Source organism: Leopardus geoffroyi, chromosome C2, assembly GCF_018350155.1.
Source record: "Leopardus geoffroyi isolate Oge1 chromosome C2, O.geoffroyi_Oge1_pat1.0, whole genome shotgun sequence".
NCBI lineage: Eukaryota > Metazoa > Chordata > Mammalia > Carnivora > Felidae > Leopardus > Leopardus geoffroyi.
This window is the reverse complement of record NC_059333.1, coordinates 38,794,608-38,819,220: the sequence shown is the minus strand read 5'-3', so window position 1 is coordinate 38,819,220 and position 24,613 is coordinate 38,794,608. Positions and strand designations below refer to the sequence as shown.

Sequence of the window (24,613 nt, the reverse complement as noted above, 5' to 3'; positions counted from 1 at the left end):
CCTACAGCATGTTCATTCTGCTTGGAACCTTGAATTTCGGAGCCATGGAAGAAATTTGAGATGATAACTCAGTTTCTAGGATTGCCATAGCAGTCCAATATTAGCATATGCATTAAATATATAATTAAGACTCCTAAGTTTAAAATTTGGTAAGATATAGAATCTGTAATTCTTTGAAAAAAATCATAATTTATCATCTTCATGATTATTATTTATTATAAATGTACTTAGAAGCAGAAATTTCCTATACATCGTTAGTAATCTTTAAAACAATTTGTTCACTAGATTAAATTCTATTAATTTTTAGAGAATAAGAGTGAACCCTGATGTAAACTATGGGTTTTGTTTTAAAAATGATGGGTTCATGTAGGTTCATGGTTTGTGGGATGTTGATAGTAGGGGATGTTGAACATGTGTGGGGATGGGGGTATATGGGGACTCTGTACTTTGTACTCAATTTCACTGTGAACCTACAACTGCTCTGAAAAGTAAAGTTTATTAATTAAAAATAAAATACTTCATGTCGCTAAATGACTTTTTCAAATCCACTCAGGCCACAGATATCCACAGATTTGTAATTCAAACCTAGTTTTGTGTTTCTCTTTCTAATGTACCCCACAGCTTTTAATGCCCCAGAGCATGACCACTTAGGCATCATATCTGAACAGAAATACAGACCTGGATGATTAATGAGATAGCTTTCTATAACATAGATGGCAGTAGAGAAATAACTATCGTGTAATTAACATCTATTTTGCATTAGGTCAAATGGTATGACATTGCTATTACTGTAGATCAATATTCTTTTTTCAAAATTTACGTTTTTGTCCAGTTTTGGCCTACAACATTTCACTCTGATGATGACTGGCTTTACTTTGTAAAAGTAACTCCTGGTTTACTTTGTCATTTCTTCTGGCTGTGATTAGATTGTATGACAAGTAACAAATAAACTATGATTTGTAAAAATGTCATTTTAGGCTGAGAAAACTGGCTTGATATAATAAAAATGTTTTGCCTTAATTTACATCTCATTTTCATCTCTATTATGCTAATAGGAAAAAGCATCAAATGCATCAATATGTTCTTATCAGATTTCTTCTTAAATTCTTGATCATTTTAAAAATCATTTTGTCCCATTTTAGAGGGACACATAATTGTCCCTAACAGGGGATGTTTTGTGCTAGGCTATTATGTATATTAGATTTATGCCAAAACATAAGAAAAATTGTGGTTATCAGAAGGTAAAATAATAAGCAAAACATAAACATCATGCTGGATACACAGAAAAGTTTATCCATACCTATAATTATTTTCTTTTATAGATTAAATGCCAAATATACATTTGACTAAAAATGTCCCACTGCTTTTGTGAAGCAAATTTACATAGTGTTAAACATTTGATTAGAATAAATGATGATTCTTTAGCTATAGCTTGTGGGGAGGGCAACCCCATACCTTTTAAGGTCATGACTTTAATGTAATGTAACAGCTTTTTTCTTTCTCTGCTTCTATAAATGGAGAATGCTGCTGCCTGAAAGCTGTCTGGGAATTCAGCCAAAGAAAGAAGGTTGCAAAAACTCTGGGGACTTGAAAGAAAAGTGGTTGGCATTAGCTCTGTCCTCACTTTAAACTAAAATTAAAACAATAGACAGACATGTACAGTAATCTCTCTTTTAAGGAAAGAATACAATGCCTCTATAGTAATGTCAACTGGAACAATTTGGTCCTGGCCCAAGTTATGCAGCTGTTCCACAGGAAAACAGCAAAAGGCTTCCATCCAAAACAGGCAAATAAGGCATGATTGTTCATAAACAGTCACTGGGGCCCTCACATTTAGAACAAGGAAAACAACATTAGCATACAGGAGGGCAGGTTAGGAACATGAGTTTCAGTACTAATTGAACCATGCCATCATTTCATGATTTATACAAAAGATAGTAGTGTTATTTTGTCCACTATCCATATGCCTAATAACTGTGAATAACTCATTCTTCAGGAAATTATACATCAAATATTTTTTTAATGTTTATTTACTTATTTTGAGAGAGAGACAGTGAGTGAGCAGGGGAGACAGAGAGAGAGGGAATCCCAAGCAGGCTCTGCACTGGCAGTGCAGAGCCCAACACAGGGCTCGAACTCACGAATTATGAGATCATGACCTCAGCTGAAATCAAGAATCAGATGCTTAACCGACTGAGCCACCCAGGCGCCCCTCGGTCAAATATTTTTTTTTTTTAAGAAACAATAAAGATTTGATCATGGATTAAAGATACAAGATGAAAAAGAATCATATATCCATTATCCATTTCTATTTTTCACCTGCTTATTCAAGGTGCATCAGGCATAAATGGTAAAGATAGCGAAAATTAAGTGTTTGTGTAGTCAATAGGAAGAAAAGCCGCGGTGTTGCTTTTTCGTGGTTTCAAAATAACAACATGGGGAATCAGGTATAAGACCTGCAAAACAATAGAGCAGAACTTGGACAGTGAGTACCAGAGTAAGACAGGAAATTCAAGCCTGCCCACTGGGTGTATGTGATATCACACAAGTCATTTTCACTCCCATTCTTTGGGATTTTTTAAAATTCTATCTCAAAATATGGACAATCTCTCTTACTATTGTTTTTATTTTAAAACCCTGTTTGACAAAAATTTCTTTTCTCATTCCGTTCTACTTTTCATGATTCATTTTCTGAAATGGGTGGCCTTTCCATTTATTTTACTTCCCCACCGCCTACTAATTTCCTGATTAATCTATTTCAATTTGCCTTCTGTTCTACTTGCTCTAGTGAGACTGTTTTCTTTATGATCAGTAAGATTTCCTTCTGGGAAAATCCAATGATTTCTTTTCAGTCTTACCTTGGTTTTTGTCCTATATGCCTCATCTGGCACTGTTGGGGATAGAATAAAACTAAAGAGCGGCTAGGAATTACTCTGTCTTTAAAGAAGTTAATGCCTTCATTTACTAGAAATGATAGTTACTTCGAAAATGCAGAAGAGTGGATTTTAAGATGATTCGGAAGAACAGAAGAGAAGAAGCAGTCTAAAGACCAGAAGGACTCAAAGAAGATGGCTATTTCTCTAATATCAATGGCCTGGCAATCTACTAGGAAAGAAAATGATAAAAAGGAAATTGCAAATGAGTGTACAGCACAAGAGAATCAGTTAATACATATTAATTTGTAGGCTATAGCATACAGAATATAACATTGGGAACTATAAGGATGAAGATAAAATATAAAGACCATTTTAACTCTTAAGGAGTGACCAGAAGATATTATACTAATCACGGATATTTGTGTGTGGTTATAACCTCCTGCTAGAAACAGTCAGTTTGTTAGGCTTTTGTCAACTTTCCAGAAAGGGCATGCATGTAGAAAAGGGCCTGCTAAAAGAAGATGGCAAAAGGAAAATATTTCTTAAGACTAGCCAGTTTTTCACCTTCAGGCATCTAGGGGTTCATCTTCAGGGCTAAACATTATTGTAGGGACCATCCTAGTTCTTCAAAAGTTACTTTGGCTAGCATAAGTGACAATTTAAACTTGGCAATTGAAATAGAAAACAGCTGAATGAATGGAAGTCTGGGGCACTGATTGAACTGAATTTAAATCCTGAGTCATCCATTTTAAACTTGGATGAATAAAGGAAATTTGGTTACCATTGTTGAGATTTAGTTTTTGTTTCTGTAAAGTAAGGAGTGCTTTCTTATTTCCTTTATCTTTTTCCAAAGTGCTATGATATTGATCGGGATTTTTCTGACAAAGGTAGCATATCTATTTCCCAAACTTCTGGAAGCTTTGTATTACCAAGTAAAATAAATAAATGAAAGGCTATTATACTTTTTGTTCATCTGCAGTGCAGAGGAGTAATACCCACCCACGCTTATTTCTAGGTAACTGGAACAGAGACCCACAATAGGACACAACCATAAATTATTCAACCATATCTGAACTGGTGAAAAACAACTACCTAAAGACCCAATTATGTAGACCTCCCAAATGAATTATTCACATAAATTAAATGTTCTTTCTATTGGTGGAAGTAGATGTGGAACCAAAGAGTAGATCATTGACAGGTAATTAGATACTATTTGAACAGGGATATATCATTTCTCATCGTCATCTCATTTAATTGCCTAAGTTGTACACATTTTCCAAATGTACACATATGTACTTTGGGGCAGATCAGTGAAGAAAAGGTAAAAGCAAAACTCCTTTGCTATGCCCTCACCCTGAGTTCCTTCGTGTCCTCATGTATATGCTGACCTCTGAGATTATAAGGAGGAAGAAAAGCAAAAACAAAACAAAACAAAACAAAATAACAACAGAAGCAGAAGCAAACAGAGAGAGACTGTTGTGGGAAACAATAAGTGAAAGCAACAGGGGGGGGAAATGGAAGGAAAAGTTAGGAAAGAAACTCTGTTGTTAGATACACAGAATCAGGACTAAAGAAATTAGGAATTAAGCATGTCTGAAGCTGACTAGAGTCTATTCCATTTCCTTCTCTAGTTGAAAGTACTGAATTTGTAGCCAGAAGTTCTTGTTAATGCTATAATACCGACATGCACGGCTACACTCAGCATAGTGTGGTAGAAAAATGTTTTCTATAAGCAATTTAAGCTTATCAGAAGGTGAGAACTATATAAGTGAATTGCACAGTGTATACGTAGTAAGCTACTATGAGAAAGTTTTTTCCTTTCAAGGTCTAAAATGCCTTAAGTGTTTTTTAAAAGATAGAAGAAAAATAATGGATTTACTGAATGTTCTTTAAATCAGTATTATTTTTATCATTAGAAAAAAAAATACTGGAGGAGAGAACAGTTTTAAAATATCAAAACTTTGATAAAAAAAAAGTGTGAATTCACTTAGTGTGTTAAAAATTATAATACCACATAATTGAGGATTTGATATTTCAGGCTCTGTCTTAAAATTCTTTTAGAAAAATTTCTCATGGAATAATAAGAAGTATACACTTAAATATTATCAGGCAAAATTTTTTTAAGAATTTAACTTGATTTGCACAGAAGCAACCCCCCATCATTATATACTGAAAACAATTAAATTTCTCCTATTAAAATTTAAACAGAAATACAAATTAATTGGAAGCTTTTAAAATAATCAAATAAATGACTTTCAGCTCAATCTAGACTGCCACTATATTAGAATGGTCAAATGGCTGTCAAATAGTCTTTGAGTAATACATATTTGGATAATTCACACTTAAATTTTTTATAAAAATAGATTTTCTGTGTTTATAAACATGTTTAGTGTTTATAAACATGAATGCCAAAAAGTAAAAATTTAAAGTTGAAGTGATATTAGAACTTATGTATTCTAATAATGAAATCACCTTACAATTGGAAATGTTGAAGCATATCACATTCACAAATTATGTCTCATGGGGGCTATATTAGAAATGTAGATGTTATTTCCCTTATTACAAAAATGATTTCCCTTCTAATTTTAAAACTTGGGGATATTTTGAGGATGTTTCAATATTTTCAAAGATTTTCATGGGAGAAGTTCAGCAATGTGTAACTTCTATCAATCTCATGTTATAAACAGTGACTGATTAAGCCCACTTTCCTTTCAGGTTGAAATATCTTACTAGAAATAAAAAGAAAAAAAAAATCACAGCTGGAAACCTTCCCAGAAACTTCACTAGATGACAAAGTAAAAGACCAATCTTCCACAGATACTTAATGAAGACATGGTTCAGGGGATTTCTGTTCTAGAGATGACTTTGCCCACCAAGAAAAGACAAAAACAGTGGATTTCTGCCGTTAAAGCCTGAAATCAAAGCAGTATAGGAGAAAAAGTGAAAAACTTTATTGCTCATTAAATCACTTACAGTGGTTTTCCTTTGGATTCACAAGTCAAAATTAATGGCTGTCCTTCTTGTGGAAAAGGAGTGGATGGTATAATCTTAACTGATGGTGTATCTAGAAAAAAATGAAAAGGAATATTAAGAAATGACACTAAATACACATAAAACTATACATTTAATAGTTGCGCATCATGGTGTAGGTTCAGGCTTTATCTTACTATTGTGTATATTTACAAGGAATTTCTCAGAGTTAGCAAAACAGAGTATACAATTTTAAGAAGCTACCATCCAGTCTGTGAAAAGCTAACAAAGATATCTGAATATCTTATGAGCACCGCTGTTGTGTTATTTCTGAAATCTGAATATAAAAGTGAAATTGCAAAAAGTGGTTCAGATGAATATCAAGCATTCCATACAATTGTTTCTTTGACTATTTATAGATGGCTATGAATACTATTATTATGGACCGAATGCATTTATGTACATTTGAATAACAGCACTTTTCTGTGGCAGGAATACCAGGAATCACAATAAAGAACCCACAAAGAACTCAGGATTATAAGCATACTGTCTCATAAGCATTATGCAGAATCTTTTTGAAATACAGTAATGCAGCATTTGGCACATGTTGCTTGCTCTAAAGTACAGTTAGCAAATAATTTAAAATCGTTATTTTGAATATTACTAGAAGTTAACATTTTGTTACATATGCTACAGCATAATTATTATAAAATATTTTATTTCCATTTAACAATAAAATCATCCTTGGTGAAAGAAGATTCAAAAATACTTTAAGACATAATTTTCACGCCACGTGATATTATTTCATCAACACAGAGACACATATTTCATAGCAGAACTGGAAAATAAGCTTAAAATCAGAGATGATGTAAACATACTCATTGCTTATTATATCTGCTTATTCTTACATCTGTTTTGCTTATTGCTAGTCCTAGCATTGTGTGGCCAACACAGCATGGAATCCCAATCAACATGGGATTGCCTCCTGGTCTTATCTCTGCATCCTCATCAAAAAACAAAGTAGGCTCTGAATGCTCCAGATAGTCACAATTATATTCTCTTCCCTTACCTGTGATGGAAGAACTGAACCACCCTGGGGTTATATTCGCTCTCTGACTTTGAAACTGATTAAATAAGTATCTATCAACTGTAATTTTTAGGTTTGTTCTCTTCCTTCAGGAAAATATTACTCAGCCTTGTCATATATCAAATGGTAAACTATGATCCTGTGGAAGACCTTATATCATACTTATAAATTATTTATATGTTTTAAATACATTCTTTTTCAGTCCTTTCAACAAGATAATATACTCATGATAATCAACAATAATATCCTGGTTGCACATAAGCATTGCATATATATTAGGGTAGATAATTTCGATGTGAAATAATCCAGAAAAAAAAAACAATTTGAAGAACTATGACACATATTCATCATACCTTTAGCCGGTAGGGGAGAAAAATTTAATAAAGGATTAAATTACACTTTGGTAATTTTTCGATTATCACCATCACATTTATGGAATCAGTTATTGACTATAATGACTGTGTAATATTTCCTCAAAGCAGAACATTTTAAAAAGGGAAGGCAAAATGTTAACAATTATACAGGGTAACAAATGTGAGCCAGAATGATTCTGGAAAATGAGGTCTATTGTCTTTTGAAATTTGACATGTATAAAAAGCAAAATGTAATTTCATCCTGACAAATAAAAACAAGCTTCATTCCAGAGAAAGAAGTAGGAGAAGAAATTTCAGAAAAATGTGATTCTAGGAAAGAGAGTCGCATTAACTTGGGTGTCTGTGATGCTTAATTTTATGTGTCAACTTGCCTGCACCAAGGGGTACGCAGATGCTTGCCCAAACATTATTCTGGGCATTTCAGTGAGAGTACTTTGGTAAGAGATCAACATTTAAATAAGCAGACTGAGTAAAGCTGATTGCACTCACTAATGAGGGTGGGCCTTGTCAGATGAGTTGAATGCCTGGATAAAACAAAAAATCCTCCCCAAATAAGAGAGAATTCTTTCTGTCTGAGGGTCTTCAAACTAGAAGATTGACCTTTTTTCCTGTTTTGGACTCAAAGTGAAACATTTGTTCTTCTTGGGTCTTGAACCAATTGGTCTTCAGACTCAACAACACCAGCTCTCCTAATTTATCAGCACTTTGGACCCAGACTCAGACTAAATCATCAGCTCTTCTGGGTCTCAAGCTCGGCAATTCAGCCTGCAGGTGTTGGGATTTGCAGCCTCCCTAACTGTGTGAGCCAATCCCTTATAATAAATCTCTTTATGTATACATTTTATTAGTTTTGTTTCTCTGGAGAACCCTGACAAATACTGAAACCTAACAAACAGACCCTGAGACATGACTTTTATGGACGTGGTATTAGGAAGGACAAGAAAGTGAGACAGGAAGAGAAGGAAGTAAATAGTGTGCTCTTGAGCAGATTACACAGTGGGCAACCGGGATTCAATTCTGCTATGGATCTCTGAGGGACAATGTAGGGAATGCCTCAGAGTTACCATGTTCAATGAGCAAGGGAGAGCAGTATTTAGGGAATATTTACCGATTTTCATTAGTGTTTGGTTGAGGATTACTCTGGAGGAAGTGAAGACTATCATTTCCCTGGCACTCCTGGTCTGCTCAGTGCCCAGAAACGGTGTATGTGAAAGGGATATGGGCAGGTCGCCACAGGCAATCTGTGTCAGCAAGGTAAAATGCATAGCAGTGGGTAACTGTTAGACTAGAGGAAAACAGAATATGGTCTGATTTCTCTTAGCTCTGCCGGTTTTGTATAAGTAGTTTATTAGAGGTGAGACTTTGTATAGCAAATTATTCCCTGAAGCAAGATTCAGGATTGCTTTCATATCCAAAATACAGAATTTTTAGCATAAGAAAATGCTGAAGCACATAATATGTTGTGCATGCATTTCTGTGGAACTTTCAAAAGGTAAGACCACCAAATAACCTCTGAAGTAACCAAAATCGAGGGATATAACACAATACTCTTCTATTTTACTTCAGAGTTACCTTACTGAAAATGTTGATTAGTCTCTATGCCTAAGAATGATCTTCGCTAGGTTTAAGAATACCCCCCTCTCCATAGCCTATCACTCCATGTTTCTGATTCGACTCTTACATCTCTGGCTATTGCCCCTCAAATTCTGTTGAGTTGTCTTTTGGAATTTAGCCTCTAAATACTGAGATCACCAAGATCATGATTTGTTCTCTGGTAATTCTGGTTGGGTCCTTTCAGCCACAGCCATCACTTCGGTTTCTATCTACTCACCAATCATTCTCAGGTTTACATCCTAGAGCAGCTCTCTACCACAAACCACACGTACGTATATGCAGCACCCATTGGACGTGTCCACTTGAATGTCTAAAAGACATGGTGCCTTTACTATGTCCTAAATGAGCTCAAGGTCTCCAACCCTTACCTCCCTGTTCTTCATCCGGCAACCTCTAGCTCTATAGATACTACCAGCCTCCACCCAGCTACTTACACCAGACACCTCCTGTTACCTTGTATTTCTATCATCAATCAGTTCATCAGGTCTGGCTGATTGACCTCCTGAATAGTTTTCACATCGATTCAGTTCTTTTTTATAGCTGCACGACTACTACTTTTATCTAGTTTACCACAATAGTGAATGGTCTCTCTCGTGTTAATTGTTGTCCCCCTAAATCTAACTCTTAGAACTTAATAAAGTTGTCTTCTGAAAACATAAATCTGATACCGTCAGTTTTCTGCATGGTTAATCTTTGCTCTTAAGATTAAAAGCACAATTATTAAGATAGCCTTTCAGTTTCATGTGATCTGTACACTTCTTGACTCCCTTGCCTTCCAACACACTTTTCCATTCTTTGAATTCCAGATAATTACACCTCCTTTCAGGTCCTTTAATAAATGTGTTTCATCCTGCTTTTGTGCAAATTGTTTGGAATACTCCATTCTGGGGAGCTTATTTAACTCTTTTGAATCTCAACTCAAATATCATTTGCTAAGGGCATTCATTCATTATCCTCAAGTGTGATAGAAAAGACACCTCTTCTACATGTTCTCTTTTTCACGTTTATGTAATTTTAAAACAGCCACTGCTATTTCCTCAGTATCTCACACAATACTTGAAAATCTGTGCTTGATAAATAAATTCTTCTTTTTTTTTTTTTTTTTTAATTTTTTTTTTTTCAATGTTTATTTATTTTTGGGACAGAGAGAGACAGAGCATGAACGGGGTAGGGGCAGAGAGAGAGGGAGACACAGAATCGGAAACAGGCTCCAGGCTCTGAGCCATCAGCCCAGAGCCTGACGCGGGGCTCGAACTCACAGACTGAGAGATCGTGACCTGGCTGAAGTCGGACGCTTAACCGACTGCGCCACCCAGGCGCCCCGATAAATAAATTCTTAAATGAATGAATACACTAAAGATTTTGTTATGCTTTCTTATTGGTTTGGTATATTAATTTTAAAATATTAAAAAGTGCTTAATTCAAATTTTGTTGTGGTCTGTTGTATGTAAAATTAATCTTAAATATTCATGTTATAAACCTTAGATAGACTTATACTCTTAGCTCATATTTAATTTAATTAAATTTCTGTTGCTGACTCTCTTCCTTGTATAAATCTTCTGTTAGATAACATTAGATAACAACTTTTCATGATTATAAAAATGACAATTTGCTTTTTAATGCAAATATCTCATAAATAAACTAGTTTCTCTCCTCTATGATTTTGGCAGGGGTATCACTCATTTGTGAAGAAATTTATTCAATCAGCCAAAATTCTAGGTTATGTTTCCACATAAGTCAGCATTTCTCTTTAAATAGTCCATTTTAACAATATACACAAAATTACATTTTTTACCATATCAAATACAACAGTAATATGATTATTACCCCAAACTTGACTCTTTCTCAAAGAATTTTTTTATTAAAATTTTTTCGATGTTTATTTATTTTTGAGAGAGAAGGAGAAAGAGTTTAGTGGGGGAGGTACACAGAAAGAGGGACACATAGAATCTGAGTCAGGCTCCAGGCTCCGAGCTGTTAGCACAGATGCAGGGCTCTAATTCACAAACTGTGAGATCACGACCTGAGCCAAAATTGGATGCCTAACCTACTGAGCCACCCAGGTACCCCAAAGAATTTTTTAATAACAAAAAGTAATTTGTGCTTTAACAGGTTTTTACTTAAAGATATCCGTCATTACTACTATTTTATTTTCATCAATCACTTTGTTGTATCCATAAGGGAGTTGATCAAGCACTACTAGGTTAAAATTATTTTAGTGAAATATCAATAATATTCTATAAAAATGTCTTTAAATTGGTATAGAACTCCGATACTTATTCAGTTATCTTAGCCAATAAAAAGACAAACCAAAAGTTATAGTCATTTAAAAAAGTGAGTTAATGAGGCGCCTGGGTAGCGCAGTCGGTTAAGCGCCCGACTTCAGCCAGGTCACGATCTCGCGGTCCGTGAGTTCGAGCCCCGCATTGGGCTCTGGGCTGATGGCTCGGAGCCTGGAGCCTGTTTCCGATTCTGTGTCTCCCTCTCTCTCTGCCCCTCCCCCGTTCATGCTCTGTCTCTCTCTCTGTCCCAAAAATAAATAAACGTTGAAAAAAAAGATTTAAAAAAATAAAAATAAAAAAGTGAGTTAAATTTAAGAATCTTCAGTCTCCAGCATTTCTTCAAAATATATATTTTAATAATTGAAAACAACAGGTAAACATATTTTTCTCTACTATTTATTTTGTTATATATCAAAACAAATGGAGAAAGTGCCACTTCTAAAAAGTATCACAATGCACAACAGATAATAAGATAATGATTTTAAAAATAATCTTAAATTTATGCATGTATTAGCCCATTAATCTTTTTACCAACCAAGGTATAAATAGGAATGAGAAAGTAAATACTATATAATCCAAACCTTTTATTGCATGCCTTTGCCAAGTCATCTGTTAATAGTTTTAAACTTTCTTTTTCTGTTCATATTTCTTAAGTTATTTGTAGATTTTCTGCTTTCAAAAAATTGGGAATATTTTTTAAAAGTTTATTTATTTATTTAATTTTGAGAGAGAGAGAGAAGGAGAGAGAGAATCCCAAGCCGGACACTGGGTTTGAACTCACGAACCATGAGATCGTGATCAGAGCCGAAATCAAGAGTCTAACGTTTAACTGACTGTGCCACCCAGGAACCTCAGGATTGATAGTATTTTTTTTAACTGAAGTTTACTTAAATAGTAATTCCAAGCTTGCTTCAGAAATAATCTATTCCTACATGGAATATGAATTGCATTTCATCCTGTTTCACATCTTCACAAAACAGAATGGCATTTTTCTTTAGTAGTTTGGGGATATCTACTGTATTGTTTTTACATTACTAACATAATACATTGTATTGTACCAATTAATAATAGTAAATAAGGAGGTCAGTAAAATGCATTATTACTGCTATGAATTTGTCTTAGCTTTGTCTTATATGTGACACTTCTTTGTTTTGAAAATAACGACTTCTATGTCTGTTTTAAAATGTCTTCAAGTAAGTCAACTCTAACAACACCACACTCATTGAACATAAATGTACTTATAGAATGATATATAATGTTTATGATAGTAATATAAAGTGTTTATGATTAATATATAATGTTTATGATTAATATATAATGCTTATAGCATACAAACATATATATAATAGATAATACACATATATAATATATAATAAGCACATACAAATGGCAAAGAACAGCAAATAATTTGGTTTAAATTATTTCATAATACAGAATGTATACTGTTAATATAAAACACTGCACATAGTAAAATACACATTTTTTTTTTTTTACATGGCTGCTTCATTCAACACATTTTTAGCCTTCAAGATCCAAGGTCTTAACCTATTTAATTGTATGGTCTCAGATCCTAACAAAATGCCTGAAATGTTTTAAGGGTTCTTTAAGTGTTGAGTGAATAAGTGAATGAGTTGCTTCTCATTTTTCTCAAAATGCAAGCAAATGAGAAAGTTTTGCAGAAGAATAGAGAAAATAGGGATATATTCATTCATCCAAAAATAATTTTCAGTACTAGCAAACAAGCAAAATATGCAGATATTTAAAAAGCCCAATGTTTCCTTTCCAAGGCTTTTGTAGGAACAATATCACTCTTTAAAATCTATTTTTAAAATTACTAAAATGTGGAAAGAAAACACACTTTATTCTGAAGCATTATTTCTTGTACTTATCTGAAAAATTCTGGGTTTCACTTAGAAACAAGCACAATTACTATCAAGAGATAGATTAATGCACAATTATCATTTCTATTCAAAATGTTAAAAGCTTTATGAACTTGGGAAGGAAGGACACCTCCTGTTTTCCTTGAACAACTCAGGATTTGAATCAAAGTAAAGATATTGATCCAGTGAAATGGATTTTCTATACCCTTAACAAAGATTTTAGAAAAGAGAAAAGATCTGTGATGAAGCTACCATTAAACCACCTAATGGACACTCTTGAAAGCACAAGCTCTTAAAGTATTTAGTGTCAGTCGTTCAACATTTATCCATCACTAAGGGTTTTGTAGGTGAATAAAAAGTTTTAAATCAAATGTTTTACCAATAAAAAAAGAAAGGAAAGAAACACCTTACCTCTTCTTTAATCAAAGAAATACAACAGAAATTTAAGGTTATATAAAATAACATCAGCCTGTTCTGCATGATGAAAAATTGCTGAATAAGGGAAACAATCAATCATAAGGGAACATCTAACATTAGCTTACTAATATATCATTAGCTATATAGTGTATCATTCCATACAGTATAATATATTGAGTGAACAAAGATGGTTTATAACTTAAGCAACAGTCATTTGCATTGCCCATGGCATTATGTGGATCCTTGGTTAAAAGCAAAATATTATCTTGATCATTTTATGTGTTCACAAAAGTTATTTCCTATGAGTAGTCCCAAATAATTAAACATTTATATAGTTCCTAAAACATATAAGGAATTGTACTATTACCATTTATATCCATTGTTTACCACAATTGTAACTTTATAACATTATACATTATAACATTCACACTGTAACATGCAAAGCTCTAGTGTTAGTTTTCATAAGTAGTGCTGCTGAGTGCTTATTACATTCTTAGAAAAGCAAGTTCTTCAGAGCAGAGATTATGTCTGTCTTGTTCACTGGTTTATCCTTAGCCCTAAAATAACTCCTGGCCTTTAATTAAATATTTATTGAATAACGAAAAGCAGATTTTTATATTTTCCAACTACTGGTTAGGACCACTAGTGTGTCATAAAATCAAATTTATGTGTCACAGCAATCTTCTAATAAAATGAACATTGATCAAATACTTGGTAAAAGTTATCATTGTAAATGTTCTATATGTGTTGTCTCATTGAACTCTTTCATACAGCATGCAAGGTAGACCTTGGTTGACTTACTGTACAGAACATGAAACTAAGGCTCAGAGGAGTCACTCACCCCAGTTACACAATCACAAATCACTTAGACAGTTTGAATCTTGTTCCCCTGATCTTAACCACACCTCAATAAATTTGTGTTTCCTGTTCCCTCTTAGAACGGGAATTGGTGCTTTTTGTAGTAACTTTTGTGTCTTCTATTGTTTTCCAAAATCACCTTTTTTTTCATCTGGCTGAGTTGGAAACTGGCAAAACATTTGCTTTGACTCTGTATGATCTTCAAATTATAAAACCTATCTGGCACTGTTACTAAATTCTAGGTATAAACCACATAGACTATCAGTGTCTATTTGTCTCTCCTCTCTCTCTCTTTCTCTCTTTCTCTCTGTGTCTTCTTTTATAACCCTCTTAAATCTCCCTTTCACATCATTTTCCTCTTTGACAGATGAAAATATTCTTTTGAGTGAGGTGGTTAAAAGGTACAAATTTCCAGTTATAAGATATATAATTCTGAGGATGTAATGTATGGCATGATGCCTATAGTTAACCATACTGTATGCATATTTGAAAATTGCTAAGAAAACAGACCTTAAAAGTTCTCATCACAAGAAAAATAATTGTAACTATGTGAAGTGATAGATGTTAACTATATATATATATATATATATATATATATATATGTATATATATCCTGAATAATTATGTTGTATACCTTAAACTAATACAGTGTTATAGTATATCAACTATATATAAAAACTATATATTAATAAAACTGGGAAAATGTTTAAAAAACAAATACATACATTTCCTTATTAATTATTACAATATATCCTTCACAAAGATTAGGTGACCATATAGTTGACATACCCTTCTCAATAAGGTGTTTCTCTTCTCTGTAAATAATACAGAATAATTCCTACAGCAAATTTCTATCAAGGACAATTGAGAAATTTTTAAGTATTTTGTAGATGAAAGAGTTGTGATTCTTTGTCTTATAGCAATGTTATTATATAAAGATTTCTGAACAAAATAATTTAATTAGCAACCTTATACGTATCTCTCAGTAATTACATAAATACTAAAGAATTTTAGGCACCGATTCACCTTTGTGAGGCCGCTTTGGAGTTTTCTCTAAAATAGTGGTTCTCAATTAGAGGCAATTTTGCCCTCCCCTCCCCAGGACATTTGGCACCATCTAGAGACATTTTTGCTCTTTACAGTGTTGGTGAGATGTAGAAGGGATCCTACTAACATTGCATAGACAGAGCCCAGGAAGGTGGCTAAATATTCTTCAATGCACAAGACAGCCCATCCACAGAAAGGTTTGCCTGGCCCAAGATAGTGCATAGTAGTGCCCTTCTGTAAGACATTTTCATTCATTCTATTCATTACCTATATAGCTCTTCCTCGTTACAACAGATTAGGAACCACCAGAGAACTGTGAAACCACATACATTTCTATGGGATGTGTGGTCTTTTCTCAAATCTCTACTTCTGAAATGAAAGAAGTGCTGAATACCCTGAGGAAGGCTGTTAAAATACTCTCCTGAAATGAAAAGCTGAAAATCAGACTCAGGCTACACCTCAAGGTCCACCTCAAGGTGTAAGTGTGGATACACCAACCATTTCAGCTGCAGCATTATGTGCTATCTATTTCTTCTGTGTAAGAATGACTTTTTCTCAGACGTCCAATTTATTTTTCCTGTTTGTAATTTTACAGTAAAACTCAGACCCTCACTTTCCTTTTAACTCACAACATTATGAAAAGAATGCTCAAAACTATCAGGTACTTTTTCCTTCAACAGTCTATGAAATTCCTTTTAATTCTAGTGAAAAATTATTTTTGTGACAATATTTAATGTATTCAACAAATGTATGCAAATTAGTGTGTGTAGAAGACCCACTGCTACCACTTTTCAAGCACTATAGATCCACAAATATAGTAACCCATAGTAATTTATTCAAATAAGATATCATGTACAGTTCCAAGTCATGCAAAATTTAAAATTGAAAGCAACACAGCACTTGATGAAGAATTATAGGTGTTAGGAAGGAAGGGCTTATACGTATTTATCAGAAACAAAGAAAGCTACCCAGAGAAGTGGCGCTTAAAATAGTTCAAAGATTACATAGTATTTGAACTGGCATTTTTCTAGAGGTAAAGAATAGAAGGAAATTCAAAACAGTTGAACAAAGGGTTGTTGTAGAGAAGACGTGGGCTGTGTATGACGTTGTATGTGAGCCATCTAGAAATAATATAAAGTGTAGGATACGTTATCTCTAAAGGGTGCTGACAGCAGCATTGTAGGGTTTTTTTCCTAATATCATCAAATTTTTAATCTTTTTTTAATTGAGTATAAGTATTCTATTTGTTTCAGGTGTACAACATAGTGATTCAACATCTCTATGTTGTACTTACCACAAGTGTAGCTACCATGTGTCACCATACTATGCTAATATAGTATCATTTACTAGATTCCCAGTGTTGTGCCTTTTATTCTCAGGACTTATTCACTCCATAACCGGAAGCCTGTGTCCCCCACTCCCCTTCACCCATTTTGCCCACCCCTCCATCCTTTCCCTCAGGCAGCCATCGATTCATTCTTTGTACTTAAAGGTCTGATTCTACTTTTTGTTTGTTTATTCATTTGCTTTGTTTTTCAGATATTACATACGAATGAAATCATATGGCATTTATCTTTTTCAGTCTGACTTATTTCACTTCCCATATTCACCAAATTTAAGATTGATTTTTTTTCAATTTTGGTAAATAGTGTATGTCCTGGGCAAAATTACAAAGCAAATTCTCTCTCTCTCTCTCTCTCTCTCTCTCTCTATATATATATATATATATATATATATATATATATTACTTATTTCATAGGTTTTCTGTTTGTATTCTCAAGCTTTTGCATTTCCTTTCACAATGTATAGACCTCCTAGAAAGTTTTCCTAAAATTGTTTGCATACCTAAGGTATGTTACTTTCCTAATACTAATACTAATAATGAAAAACCCAGCACTTATAAAACATTACTTGATTTAATCCTTGCAAAAAATATGAAGTAGGTACATTTTTCAAATGAGGAAATTAGGTTTAGCATAAAGTCACTTAGGGAAACTTGAATTCCAAACTAGCCTTATCTGACTTCAGAACTAGAACCTTTAAAAATGCAGTATTGATTTTCAAGGTCGCACTGTTTTCCAAATATATTTTCTTTAAAAGCTTCTATATCACTGTCCTGGTTGTTAACCTGTATTTGGACACCAAACATTGTAGTTTTGTAAAAGCATGGCCTATCCCTATATGGCACATCTTACCTACCACCTCAAAGAACAGATGGACTGTGATCAGTACTCACTAACGAGCTCCAATGTGATCATTATACACTTAAACCAAAAATTAAATAGCAAATTCTAAAATCATAGTCATCACAAAGAAAACCGAAAGGATTTTGAGGGCACAATAAAACTTCCTGCAACTCTCTAATAATTACTAAAATCACTAGCCTTGTTCTTAATAATATAAATAAAAATTTTCCTAAAAAGATAGGGAAGGTTAACCCTTAGCATATTATTAGAGTTCAATGGCCCCAAGTTTAGTTGTTGAGCTTCTATATGAAACAGTTCTATTTTTAGAGACTGCATTTCATGATTTGTACCCTTTTATAGAGGTCCTCCTAAAAACAAAGAGAAAATCTACTTTTCAAAATTTACTTTTCAATTATGATATGAAAACACTGGACTCTTTTGTAAATCTAAGATAACATTATGAAATTATATGGGTGTTATATTTTCTATAGTGTGAAAAATCTTGCTACTTTAGCATTTTATGAATTACTTCACCATTAACTCGACCATAACTCAGCAATTATCCCCAACTATACTAAATGGAATGACATAATACGAAAATGGAAGTATGATAAAATCACCTAGAGTGATGGTGTCCAATATAGTAACAACTAGTGGCATGTAACTATGTAAATTTCAATGTAAATTAATTAAAATTAAATAAAATTTAAGCTACACTTCATTAGTCACAAGATCTATATTTCAAGTGCTTAGTAGCCACATGTAGCTAGTTACTGACTACTTACTATTTTGGGACAATAAGAACATTTCCATCATGACATGAAACTATATTAAACAGTGCTGGTGTGGAAGGATTATGCGAGAGTGATGTAAATCATCACTGTTGCCTGATCCCCATTCATGTATAGGGTTGGTCAGATTTTGTATTTTTTTCATGGTAGCAGAAAAGAAGTCTGGAAATAAAAAACATCATTCTAGTTTTGTTTGCTTGTTTGTTGGTTGTTTTGTTAGCTTTCATGATCATTTGAGAATTCTGAATCTTTCATTTCCTGCTCAGAATAGCAAGAGAAGAAAATTGACAGAGAAAGAGATCTCAAAATTATTAGATAGATCAGATGATAAATGCAGAGAGAAAACAGTAGGACTCAAGAATATAATGATGGTGAAACAGAAGTCTTCACTTATGAAATACTAGAAGAATTTTATTAAGCTCAAAAATCAATAAGTAAACAATTTGTTTCTAAGGAAACAAAGGGAAGGTCTTTATCACACAATATTTTGCAACTAGATTTTGCTAAAAAGAAAATATGACAATGTTTTTTCATTTTTATGCTTTCTGTGCATTAGAACTTATATAGTTCATAAATGGATACATGCTGAAGTCATTTGGTAATAATAAAATTTAAATTCATTTTACTTTTTAATTTAGCTGGTGCTTATAAATTGAAAAATAAAAATGCTTGCAATTATAGAACAAAGATATTTTTCCTCTCTTTGACAAAATTAGGAACCACCAAAGTTTTTAAAAGTGTTTCATTCTGACAACTCAAGGGGAAAAAAGAACCAGAAACAATGATTAAATAGGACAAGGTAGACATACATTTTAAATTTGGACTCGGTATTTACAATATGATGTGTTCCAGGACCATACATGACAGTTGTTGCCCATTTGGGGTATATATATATCATCAAATCCAGGGAAATATGGAAAAGAAATTCAAGTTTGCCATATTTAAATTATTATTAAAGAGTCTAACAAAGTTGTTTTTCATTATCCCTTTATTATTACATTTTCACATTGTTAAAAAAATAACTTACAGCCTAAAAATCTAAAAACAATACGGCTCTTAGGCCCAGGGGGTAAATGGTAATTACATTCTTTCCTGACATATCAAGGATTAGCATAATAAAGTTTAATATATTGGTGATTATATTTGTGGTAATTATAATATAATCAATTTATAATACTTCTTAATTATAAATTTATAAATATTGACAAAATTACGATATCAAAGAAGTCTGAGGATTGACACTACATACTTCAAGACAGTAACCTAGTCAGTATGGTATTAATGCAAAATAAATAGATCAAGGAACAGAATAGAGAGCTCAGAGAGAACCCCACTTATGTATAGTCAATGGATCTTTAACAAAGGAACAAAGGCAATTCAATGAAGAAATGATAGTCTTTTTAACAAATTACAGAACAACTGACATTCACAAGCAAAAACATGAATTCAAATACAGACCTTACATCTTTCACAAAAATTAACTCAAAATGGGTCATAGACCTACAGGTAATGTGCAAAACTATAAAACTTCTAAAAGATAAGATAGGAGACATCTAGATGACCTCAGGCTTAATGACAACTTTTTAGATACAACACAGAGAGCATAATCCATGAGACAGAAAAAAATGATAAGCTGAACTTCATTTAAATTAAATATGTTTGCTCTGGAGAAAGACATTAAAAAAAAAATGAAAAGACAATGGGGGAAACTATTTGCAAAGGATATGTGTGATAAGTGACTGGTATCCAAAATGTGCAAAGAACTAACACTTAAAGCTCAAACGAGAAAAACAACACAATTAAAAACCTGGCAAAAATCTAGATAGACACCTCACCCAAGAAGACATGCAAATGGAAAATAGCATATGAAAACATGCTCAGCGCCATAAGACATTATGGAATCGCAAATTAAAATTATATACCACCACTGTTTAGAATGGCCTAAATCCAAAACACTGACAATTCCAAATGCTAGTGAGGACATGGAGGAACAGGGACATTCATTCATGGGTGGTGGGAATGCAAATTAGGCAGCCATTTTGCAAGATAGTTTGCAGTTTATTACAAAGCTAAATATGGTCTTGCCACACAATCCAACAATACGATTTATAGTACAAGATAAACATGTTTAGATTTTTCTAAAATTTCACGTTTAAGTCTTAGTAGCATTAAGATACGTTGCCTCTTCTTTTCGTAATCAATTCATTTGCTTTTGCCAAAATTTGTTCTAATTAAAATTTGAATGCCATTTACTCAAGGAAGTTGAAGACTTCTGCTCAAACAAAAACCTGTGCACAGATATTTATAGTAGCATTATCCATAGCTGCCAGAATTTGGAAGTAACTAAGATTTGTTTTCAATAGGTGAATGGATAAACAAATCCTGGTATATGCAGACAATAGAATATTATTTAGCAATTAAAATAAATGTGCTCTCGAGCAACAAAAAAGACACGTTGCAACCTTATATGTATGTTTCCGAATGAAATAAAACAGTCTGAGAAGACTGTATGCTATATACCTCTAACTATATGATATCCTAGAAAAGGCAAACCTATACAGCTAGCTAATAGATCACACGGTTGGCAGGGGTTTGAGGAAAGGGAAGGGGCAATCAAGTGGTGAAGCACAGGGGCTTTTAGGGCAATGAATGTATTTTGTATGATATTATGACCATGGCTGTAGGACATTATACACTGGTCAAAACCTTATAGAATAATACAACTTAAATTGTGAATGTTAATGTAAAATACGGACTTTTTCAAAGAATAATCTATCAATATTTGTTCATCAATTGTTAATATATGTACCACAATAATGTATGATGTTAATAATAGGGGAAAAAGTGAGGGGGGAGGGTAGGATAAGGGTATATATGGAAATTTTGTACTTCTTGTTCAAATTTTTTATAAACTGAAAGCTGCTCCTAAAAACAAAGCCTATTAATTAAAAAAAAGTCTTTTGGACCCAGATGGTAAATAGTAATGATATTAAGTATATTCAAGGCTAATCCAATAAAATTCAATACATCAATCAATTGATTATAGTTTTCTAACCGTATATTTTTCTCATAGAAATATATGTGTGTATATATGTGTATATGTATTACAGTTCAATCAGAAAACAGAACTAGAACAATTTGAAAATATTAGGACACTAATAAAATATAGGACACTAATTAAAAACATGTAGTCACTTTGGAAAAATCAGCCTTAAACTATATTTTAATAATATACTTCTAAAACATAATGCTATCAAATCAGAAGTTAAAAAAATTGAGGGGTGCCTGGGTGGCTCAGTTGGTTAAGCGTCCCACTTTGGTTTAGGTCATGATCTCATGGTGTGTGAGTTCAAGCCCCATGTCAGGCTCTGTGCTAGCACACAGAGCCTGCTTCACATTCTATGTCTCCTTCTCTCTGCTCCTCCCCTGCTCACACTTTGTCTGACTCCATCTCTCTCAAAAATAAATAAACATTTAAAAAAATTTAAAAAAAGAAGTTAAAAAAATTGGATATTAATAACTTGTGCTTGTTTTCTCCGTATTAGGTTTTACTTATCAAAATCTTTTCTGTCTTACTTTCTTATCCAGTTTTTATTCTCAATTAAATTGACTTAAAATTAACTGCAAAAGATACATTGTCATCTGTACCATTTATACATTCCATCATTTGGGAACTATTTTTGAATAGCTTAACATAATTTTAAAACTTCTAAAAAAATTAAAACTTCTAAAAAATAATGTGTGCTTAAAATAATGTTAAAACTTCTAAAAAATTTTGTAAATGTACACATTATAATAAGCTTGATTAAGAAAGGCCAGTTGAGAATACATTGGATTAGTTTAATATATGAAATTAATATTTGTTAAAATTTGGAATCTGTGCTCACAAATATATACACTTCTCTTGGCTTAGATTTAATAACACAAAAATATTTTCTTCTATTAATAACAGAAACTTTATAGTAACATATTGAATCCATGCACTCAGATCACTTAAAATATTTGCTGATTAAATAATAATTCAATATTGCACGGACTAAATAAAATATTCTTTTACAATTAAAGAATAAATAATTATTTCATGATGCATGTCAATAATGTATCATTATGGGAAATATATGAATGTATCCTCCGTGAAAAAGGTTAAAAATCTATTGGACAACCATATATGAAAATGAATTTAAGATGGTTTAAAGACTTCAATTTTAAGACTTAAACTGTAAAACTCCTAAAAGAAAGCATGGTCAGTAAACTCTTTGATATTAGTCTTTACAGTGTTTTTTTTGAATGACTCTTCCCAGGCAAAGGCAACAAAAGCTACAATAAAGAAAAAAAGGGATTCCATCAAACTGAAAAGCTTTTGCACACTGAAGGAAACCATCAACAAAATGAAAAGGCAAGCTACTGAATGGAAGAAGATATTTGCAAATCATACATCTGATAAAGGATCACTATAAAAATATGTAAAGAACTTACACAATTTAATATCAAGAAAATAAAATAACCCCATTAAAGAATGAGCAGAGGGCTTTAATATATTTTTCCAAAGAAGACATATAGATGTCCAAGGAGTACAAGAAAAGATGCTTGACATCACTCATCATCAGGGGAATACAAATCAAAACCACACTGAGATTATCACCTCATGCCTGTCAGGATGGCTATTAGCAAAAAGACACAAAAGAACAAGTGTGGAGAAAAGTGAAACCTCATGCACTGTTGTGGGAAAGTAAATTGGAGCAGCCACTATGGAAAATATAATGGAGTTTCCTCAAAAAAATTAAAATAAGAACAACTCTAGGATCCAACAATTCCATCTAAAGAAAACACAAACACCAATCTGGAGAGAGATGCGCACCCTTATGTGCATTGCAGCATTATTTGCAATAGTTAAGATATGGAAGCAGCTTAAGTGTGTATTAATAGATGAATGGAGAAAAAAGATGGTAAGAGAGAGAGAGATTACTCAGACATAAAAAGAATGAAAACTTGCCATTTGCAACAACATGGATGTTCCTACAAGGTTTTATGCTAAGTAAAATAAGTCAGACAGAGAAAGACAAATACCACATGCATTCAGGTTATGTGGAATCTAAAAAACAAAACAAACAAATGAACAAAACAGAAACAGATCCATAGAGAGAGGGGAAAAAACCCCAAAACTGTAGGTTACCAACAGAGGGGAGAACTGAGAGGTGGGTGAAATAGGTAAAAGGGGTTTAGAGATACAAACTCCCAGTTATAAAATAAAAATGTCCCAGGGATGTAATATGGGAATATAGTCAATAATACTGTAATGACTTTGCATGGTGATAGATGGTATCTAAACGTCTGGTGATTATTTTGTAATATATAAAAATATCGAATCAGTCTAATGTACACCTGAAACCAATCGACTATTGTATGTCAATTATACTTCAATTAAATTAAAAAAAAACTATTGGGATCTCAAATAGAGGTTGAAGATTAGGCTACCTTTCTTTATTAATGCAGAAAAATGTATCTTTTTGCTAAGCATGATAGATTACTTTGTGATTCTAAAATATATTCATTTCATGAACTTTGTGAAATATTTTGAAACTTAAAAATCCTTCCAAAGTATCCTCAGGCATGAAAGTGGTGTTTTGTTAATCAAAGTAACAATTTATTTTAATTTTTGAAAATTTAACCTCCAGAAACTTCTCATTTCACCTTTACTGACTCCGTTTACGTTCTGTGCCTCTGGACAGATAATTTGTGATAGACAAGGTAATTAAATAATCAGCATTTCACAAATGAGATGCCAACTGAGTGAGATATTTTATTTTGAAATTCTTCTTGTAGCAACCACCTTTCTGTCTAATAAACCTAGATAGCCTGAAACATTTAATTCAGTGCTTTCTGAAATAAACAGGCAAGTGGTGGAAGGATAGTTGATAGAACTAACACAGGACAATTAACAAGACATTGACGTGGGCTAGAGGGGTGAGAGAGGATTGAGTAGGTGAGAACTTAATTTTTTTATAAGTGAAAAAGAACAACCAAAAACTACACTTAATGGGGTGCCTGAGTGGCTCAGTTGGTTAAGCGGCTGACTTTGGGTCAGGTCATGATCTTGCAGTTTGTGGGTTCAAGCCCTGCATTGGGCTCTGTGCTGACAGCTCAGAGCCTGGAGCCTGCTTCAGATTCTGTGTCTCCCTCTCTCTCTCTGCCCCTCCCTGCTTATGCTTGCTATCTCTCTCTCTCTCACAC

The 24,613-nt window shown here is 33.1% G+C and overlaps 1 protein-coding gene across 3 annotated transcripts in view; it reads right to left on the bottom strand.

Annotated features, from left to right (window-relative positions):
• The window catches only part of CADM2 (cell adhesion molecule 2), a 1,073,367-nt gene that overhangs the window by 123,628 nt on the left and 925,126 nt on the right, over positions 1–24,613 (bottom strand). For all 3 annotated transcript variants that reach the window (XM_045501674.1, XM_045501677.1, XM_045501676.1), the window contains one exon: positions 5,850–5,940. In XM_045501674.1, the coding sequence (XP_045357630.1) occupies positions 5,850–5,940 (91 nt within the window). The remainder of the gene's footprint in view (positions 1–5,849; positions 5,941–24,613) is intronic.